Source organism: Lagenorhynchus albirostris, chromosome 21 (genome assembly GCF_949774975.1).
Source record: "Lagenorhynchus albirostris chromosome 21, mLagAlb1.1, whole genome shotgun sequence".
Taxonomy (NCBI): Eukaryota; Metazoa; Chordata; class Mammalia; order Artiodactyla; family Delphinidae; genus Lagenorhynchus; species Lagenorhynchus albirostris.
This window is the reverse complement of record NC_083115.1, coordinates 15,423,293-15,431,784: the sequence shown is the minus strand read 5'-3', so window position 1 is coordinate 15,431,784 and position 8,492 is coordinate 15,423,293. Positions and strand designations below refer to the sequence as shown.

The window sequence follows — 8,492 nt, the reverse complement described above, 5'->3', positions numbered from 1 at the left end:
CGGGGCACAAACCCGTGTCCCCTGCATCAGCAGGAGGACTCTTAACCACTGTGCCACCCGGGAAGCCCTATCCTGCATTTTTAAAGCCACAAAAATACCTTGTGGTACAGTTGGCCTCTGTCTACTCCGAAGAACAGATAAAGTCCATTCCAAGAGTAGCATGGCTGTGCATACAGTTACTGGGCTTTAGACAAATGGAAGTATTGCTGAGAATCTTCACAGACTCCTGAGAGCAAAGGTCAATGTTAGGATTGGACAAACCCTGCTGAAAATGATACACATCTTAGAGATATAACAGGTAGTTAAATAGCTTTGAAAAGCAAAACTAGTGATAAGCATTTGAAGGGTTTCATAACATTTCAATTCATTTTAATTAAATAAATTAATTTTAATTACTCATCAATAATTGTGTGAGCACTCACCATTATTCTTAGATATCTTGTGCCTTTTGATTTTAAAAAAATCTTTGGTTTTATTTTTGAATACTTCTTTTCTTTCTTTTTTTTTTTTTTTTTCAGATGACACGAGAACAGTACATACTAGCAACACAACAAAATAACCTGCCAAGGGCTGAGAATGCACAACTTTACCCAGTGGGAATTTATGGATGGCGAAAGAGGTGCTTATACTTCTTTGTCCTTCTGCTGTTGGTTACCATGATAGTTAACTTAGCCATGACAATTTGGATATTGAAAGTGATGAACTTCACCGTGGTAAGTACCACCATGATTTTATATCTGTTGCCTTTGGTTCAAAGAAGATATAGCTTTATTATTTTTTTAATTGACAGTTATTCATCTTAATCTTTATATGTTTGCCTTGAAATTTCGAAGACTGTCATATATTATTTTATGACTGCATTCAATAGGTAATCATGATACATATATTTTACTACCTGCCATTTGAGTGTGGGGAATTTAGATCATGAGACAGCACAGCACATTGATTTATTAGGAAGCTAGAAAACTTTTAATCAATAAGCATAAAGCATTGTTTGCTAAACCTGGGAATCTAAAAAATGAGTCTGCTTTTAGAAATGATATTTCATGTTAAAATTAATATAGGAAATCACAAGTTCCTTTGAAATACTTTATACAGAATATTTACCTCTCTACATTTGCTTTCTATGTAATATACTGCATGATCAAATCTAAACCCTGGAATTTTCCTGGGCTGCATGGAACAATGTCTATAATTGTCATCACATGGTGATCTCATTCTATCAGAGAGCATGGCCATGGTAAATAAAAGATAAACCAGGAATTAAATCTCTATTTTACAAAAATCAGTAATTAGCAAAATCATTGTATGATCCACAGATGAATTTTGCTTCAGTTTTTTGACCATGTACAGTAAACCTATGAGGATGTCTTATCTGGGAAAAATTAGCTGCTTCAGCGAAGTCTAGTTTAGCCATTTTATATTTACCGGCTAAATTCTTAAATTTCTCTACTCTGTCTTTAAACCATTCTGCCTTTGCTTAGAAACCTGATAGCTTCACATCCAAGCAGGTATCTTTCTTTGCTGACCAAATTGCTATTATTCTTTAGAACTCTGCATCCTCAGGGGTGAGTGGAAGGCTGGCTATTTAACTTCACTGATCTTCCGATGTGGGGCTGTCTTTTAAAAAAGAAAAAAGCAACTCTGCTGTGTATTGATTTAGCAAGAGTAGTTTCTTTCTGACTTCACGAATACCGAATTCTGACTAGAAAATGAGCCCAGCATCTGTCCACAGTGTAGGGCACTGCGGTTGTGTGCAGTAGGAGCCTGGGGGGGCAGGTGGCCTAACCTTCCAAAGAGGAAAAACTGTAACTGTGCAAATCATGATAAAACAGCATATGCTCATGGAGAAAAATGAGCTCAGCAAGGGTTCCATGTTTTCCAATACAGTGCAAATTCTGAAGGGTATTCATCAAAAAAAGGAATGAAAGACAAAGAGAAGATGGGCGGGGCTCAGTGTGTTCCAGGATTAGAGAAAATAACTGCTTCCTAGACATGGATATATGTTCAGGGTCATTGATCAAGGCCTGTGAGCCTGTGGGTGGCTAGAGGTGGAGCTGGGGGCTACTAGGCAAATGATAGCTTTATGAGACTCTGGTAACACATATGAACCATTCCTTTGTCCCAGGAGCTGGCTCATTCCCGTACCCCCCCCCCAAGAAAAAACAGTCTTGAGAGTATCTGACACAAATGTCATTAATTCTACCTGTCGTCTTTTTGTTCTTCTGAGCTCTGCTCCTGTGTTCACTTACTCATGCCTTCTTCATTTGTGGTTTGTGTATCACACAGTAGGGACAACATGTATACCCCTGCAGAATTTTTTATGCTCTCTTAACTATCAGCCAAACTAGCAGTTGCTGACAGCAAGTTCTTCAACATCATTTTTCAAAAAAATTTTTTTTCTTAAAGAGAAGAAGAGTAGATTTTTCTCCAAGTCTTACAATTTCAAGCATCCTTTTTCCTCTGTCAAGAGACATCTTTTAAAAGCTCATGAAAAATAGGATCAACTCTCTCACCTTAGGGAGCCTTGATCCTATCCAGTGACCAGGCCACAGGAATTTTCAGATTAAATGCGTGTATGTTTCTGAAGCATGTTTAAATTAATTAAGAAAATAGACTTAAAATGCGTAATTTCATGGCTGCATGCATCAGCCTCCCAATACCTTGCCCCATGCTGAGGCCAAAGCTGGATAAGCCATTCAGGGAAAATAATTGAACCGTCATCTTTGTCCTCCGGATCCACGCAGGCCTCTGGGTCTCTGTTACCTATGGAGCTATCTAATTTGAACCTCAGCTGGCCAAAATGTAAATGTCAACATATTCCTTGGGATAATGAAAAGGAATTTATTTCTGTAGGAATCTTGACATTTATTTACTTATTTTAATTTAGGCATATCTTTCTTTTTTTGTTGTTTTTTAAATCACAATTTTATTTTTTTATAACCGAAATAGAAAACTATCCTTCCTTTAGCTATGTAAGCTATTTATATGTACCTGAAATAAATGGAAAGATAAAGTTGTAATTTTTGTATCAAGATAATTTTTATAAGGTAACGTATTCTTTATATCCATGCAGAGATTCGTAATTGTTCAGAAAAATTCCAAATTACTTAGTAATTGTAGATTTTAGCAGTCCTAAATACTACACATCAGATTAAGCTGCATGTACTTGCATAGTGAAATAATTTGTAATCCTCTTACATTAGAGCAGTAAAAAAAAGTCAATTTTAGTTTTCACTAGTACATTAGGATTGTACCTATCTCTAGAATGAATACCAAAAACCACTTGCCGTACTATAGTGAGAAGTAGTAAATGGTGTGTAAATTGTTTAGGGAGTGTTATTGATCTGCACAAAATGTATTTCACTTTCATTACAACTGTTGCCATTCAATACATGGAAATATGTGGCTGTTAACATCTCTTATTTGGGCAAACTTGACATGTTATTGCTCTCAAAATACTGTGTTTCCAGCACAGCACGTGTAGCTGCCAACCTGTTCTATGATGCTTCTTGGGGTCCATCATTATGACCAGTATTACACATGATCTCTATGGTTGATATGACGTTATTCTGTTTCTCATTTTGTGGAAAATAATATCACTCTACTATTGAGATATCCAGCTGCAGAAAATCAAGAAAAAGGAAATGACTTTATACCACAGGGTGAAAAACTGAGGGTAGATATAAACAATAATTTCCTGGCCATGAGAGTTGGTAAGTGTAGGCATGAGTTGTAAGGGAGAGATTTTGAAACAACATTCTCTTGAGATCAGTATAACCCAATTACATGCTTCTGTTGTGGTTGTTTGGTTGTTTGGTATAATATCTTTGTGATTCAATATAATAAACTAGTCCAGCAGATCTGTCAAACCAGACATTCTGCTGAGGCAATGTTCTTTTCTTCCAGTGCCCATGGTAAGTCAATTAGCTCTATACTTGAAAATGAATATAATAATAAAGTATTCATTTTAGTCATGAGAGTACTAAGTAAAAGTTGGTGGCGTCCAACTGCAACTTAATTTGATTAGACATGTTCACAAGCCAGCAAAAGAAAGAATGGAAACTTAAGTGCCATTTATGAAGGAAGATTGAGAGGAAGGTCATGAATGTTGTGACTGAAAAGTCAAGAGTACCCAGATATGGATAATAATTGAAGCAATCAATTAATTGAATAAATTAGAAAAAACATTCTTAGAGGCTTATATGATGAGTGGGATGAATGTTGGATGAAGGGAAATCCCAGGAGAAGCTGGATTGAATATCTTAGTTTTTAAGGATTGAAAAGGAACTGGGACATTTTTAGTTCAACCATCCACGTATTTCTAGAGTTCACTCTACAGTGTTCTCTCTATTTGGTCACTCAGCATCTGCTTAAATCCTCCTTTGGTTGATAAGCAAACCATCCCATTATATCACTGGATAGTTTTGTTGTTATTTATATCTTGGTATCTTGTTGCAATCTTACTGTATGTTAACTCCAGTCTTAGGATCCTAATTCCATTCTTTCAGTCTGACATCAATTTATCAATTAATCAAGACCACAATATGTTCCAATATACACACATATACATACATATATAAACAAACATGCACAAGTGTACACATATATATACTTTTATACATATACACATCAAGGATATATATATCTTTGATCATATTGCATTTTACTGTCTAAAGATCAGAATATGTAAGAGATTCTTATGCAATCCCTTTGGTTTCCTTAGTTGCGACTTCCTTTTTTCATCTCATATTCTCTTTATTACATATTTATAAGTATATGTGTACAAGATGATCAACCCTTTTATGATATCTTTCTGTTTATGGCTGTTGTCTATAGAGTCACTGATACCTTTTATCATATTTTCTTTTAGTGTACCTTTCTAAAGTTGAGATTGCACATAATACTATATTTAGCTTTCTGCTTTCTCCCTTTTTAAAGCTAAATGTTTTTTTTTTAAACTTTTGAATTTTCTTTGCCACTCTTTTTTTTTTTTTTTAAAGAAGATGTTGTGGGTAAGAGTTTATTAATTAATTAATTTATTTTTGCTGTGTTGCGTCTTCATTTCTGTGCGAGGGCTTTCTCTAATTGTGGCAAGTGGGGGCTGCTCTTCATCGCGGTGCGCGGGCCTCTCACTATAGCGGCCTCTCTTGTTACGGAGCACAGGCTCCAGACATGCAGGCTCAGTAGTTGTGGCTCACGGGCCTAGTTGCTCCGCGGCATGTGGGATTTTCCCGGACCAGGGCTCGAACCTGTGTCCCCTGCATTAGCAGGCAGATTCTCAACCACTGCGCCACCAGGGAAGCCCTAAAGTTAAATGTTTTTAAAGTTAATTCGGGCAGAATATGAAATAATATACTTTTTCTGATTCTTAAATCCTGTACTCCTTCTAATACTTTGGTAAATGACACATCACACATCCCCATCTCACACTTGTAACTATTTATTCCTTTTTTTTAAATCTTCATCAGTAACCAAGTGATGTATTATCTATAGCCATTTCCAATCTACCTAAGATGGCTAAAGTGTGTATGCAATATGCTATCATCTGTGTGTCCATCCAAAAACTTGCTACTCTCACAGTTTTCTTCATTTCACTTTCTAATAGGACCATTACTTTGGAATGAACTTTCCCATCTCCATTTATCCAACCAGTTCTTATATTTATCAAAGCTGTGTCCTAATCTCAGATGCATTTTATTTCTTACTCAGAATCTATGGATATGGATAAACATATGTGAAGCTTAAATATGAACTAACCATATTTCCTTGATTTTTAATTGTTTTTTTCTCCTCTCCTTAGCATGTTTATCACAAAATATTTTCTTTCTGTATGACCTTGTTTATTGTCTGTTCCCCTCTCCACATATGGAATATAAGCTCCGTGAGGCCAAGGGTTTTTGACACTTTTTCCACTGCTGTATTCCCAAAGCAGAGGATAATCCCTTCCAGATAATTAGTCTTTCACAAGTATTTGTGGGATAAATGTCAGTCTTTAATATTACCTGCGTTGAAAACCAGTTAGCTGTTCATTTCACTATGATGTGTGCCTTTCCAAAGGCCCAGCTTGACCTAGGAAGAATTGAGGCAAAACTACTAGTTATCCCAGGTCTCTTTGCTACTATTTAAGGTCTATAAGCACAAGGGATGGTTCGTGGTCTATGCAGTGGTATTTATTAACTTCTACATTGAAAAAGCAGTTTTGTGTTCTGAACACCAAGATTAATAATTCCCAGTGGCTCCTGATTTAAGAGCCAACACATTCCAAGAAGGCCCAAGGCCCAACCTTGATTATCCATTATCAGTGGTACAGAGAGCTGCCATTATTAACATTTATTTAATATGAAATATTTTATCCTACAAAAGAATATACATATATATATATTTAAGGCACAAATGATTATAATAACAATCATAAACAATGAAATGAACACTGTGCCACATCCCCCAGTTATAAAAATAAACATTACCAATGTCTCCTAACTCTATCTATAGAGAACCACATTCCTGAATGGTTTTTTTTTTGATTTATTTAGTTTCATGTGAGTGTATGTGTGTGTATAAACCTCAAACATTATATTGCTTTTAGGTCAGCAGTCTGTTTGCAAGATTTATTCCTGTTAATGTGTATAGCTGCAATTTATTTAGTTACTGCTGTAAATTTCATTATGAGTCCACCTTATTTATTTATCAATTTTCCTTTTGAGTTATTTCCAAAGTATTTTTTGTTGTTTAATTTGCTCTCACAAACAGTGATCCTAAGAATATTTTTGTATATTGATAAGTGTAGTTGCAAATGTACAAGAGTTTCTCTGTGTTCTAGATTCTAGAGTATATGTCTAGAAATATTGGCTTTTAACATGAATTTTTTTCCCTAAAGTGATTGAGTCAGTTTGCTACCACCACGAGCAACCTGTAAGGGTTTCTTTTGTTCTCCTTAACTCTTAACAGAGAACTGCCAGCTAAACTAAACTGCTACCTCTTAAGCCACAAATCTGACAGCCAGCTATCTCATAAATATCCTCTTTGTTTATTGGTTCGTTTGTTTATCTGGGTGTCCCTTTCTGACAGATTTATTCCTTTATTTTTAGTCATATGTCTTATCTCTGCAATAGGATTTACTATGTTGTATTAGATGTATAATTATGGTTCATCTAAATATGTACTCTTCTCCACCCGTTTTCCCAAAGCCCCATTAATGTGGGAATTCCTCATGGAGCAGAATCGGGTCTTATTATCTTTTTTATCTTGGTATCTTTGCCAGGCACATAGTAGGTAATACATTATTTTCAGTTGACCATTACATCACTTATTACAATCCCTCTAGAAAACGTAATCAGAACCTCAAGTGTGAGAGAGACTCACTGTGTTTCCTGACTTCCAGCCTCTCTTGGGAGGGAACCTTCTGCAGTGGAGGCTCAGTCTGCCCACCACAATCATAACTTCCCCAAGCCTCTTCATTTAGCAATTGAAATCAATGGAATATTGAGATTGTCTAGAGAAATTTGTTGACCCAGCTTGGTCTCATCTTAAGGATATTTGCGATTTTCTAAATTTACTTTGATTAAAAAAATAAAAAGATACAAATAAAAAATAAAAGATACAAATAATTAGTGGGGACAAAAATAAGTCCCCACTAATTATAAACTAGTCTCCGGTTACTGAAAAAAGATGAAATGGATCAATAACAGGAGAAAGTAGAAAAGGGGAAGAATTTTATTCAAGTGGCCCACAGGGCAAAAGCAGGGGTGTGGGTTTTTATTTGCATTTCTCACAGAATTGTTATAAAACATGGACTCAGAATCAGACTTTCAAAACTTCTGAAGCTTATGCTCTTTATTCATTCCTTTCAAAAACCCACAGACATATCACCATCTGTTTTGTGTATGCAACAATTTAAGAACAGAACATGAATTCATTTTTATAACCATAACTATTATATAACCAAGGAAAAAGCTTGAGTCTCTACTACATGTTGTTAAGATATTTTTCCATAGAAAATTGGTGTCAGTAGCAGATTCCCTTAGATTGCTTGTACTGCCAAAAACACCTTTCATCATCCATGAGCAGTGGCTAAACGAATGAACTTTGGACCAGACCTTTGCATCCAAATCCTGGTTTTACCACTGATTCGCTATGTTACCTTCAACAAATTAAACTGTTGTTCAGTTTCCTACTCCGTACAATGGGTGCAATATTATTCTTTTTATTAGATCGTTGTAAACGTCAAAACAATTAAAATAATGAAAGTTCTTCAGAAGTGCCTAGCATATCCTAACAGCTAAGATGTTGCCATTATTATTATTATTATTACTCTTATTTCTGCTGTTCTGACTTCTCAGTTATTCCATACATCATGTGAGTTAACGATTTTTTTCTATTAATGTTGAGCATAAAACAGTCCTAGACATGTAAAAAGGTCTAAAAACATGTGTATTAATGAATAAGTAGTAAAGAAATGAGGGTGTTTATAATCTTGTTTCATACTAATG

The 8,492-nt window shown here is 35.4% G+C and overlaps 1 protein-coding gene across 3 annotated transcripts in view; it reads left to right on the top strand.

Moving 5' to 3' along the window:
- The first annotated feature begins 518 nt into the window (after window positions 1–518).
- SGCZ (sarcoglycan zeta) overlaps window positions 519–8,492 on the top strand; it is a 318,034-nt gene continuing 310,060 nt past the window's right edge. For all 3 annotated transcript variants that reach the window (XM_060136375.1, XM_060136378.1, XM_060136374.1), the window contains exon 1: window positions 519–713. In XM_060136375.1, the coding sequence (XP_059992358.1) occupies window positions 519–713 (195 nt within the window). The remainder of the gene's footprint in view (window positions 714–8,492) is intronic.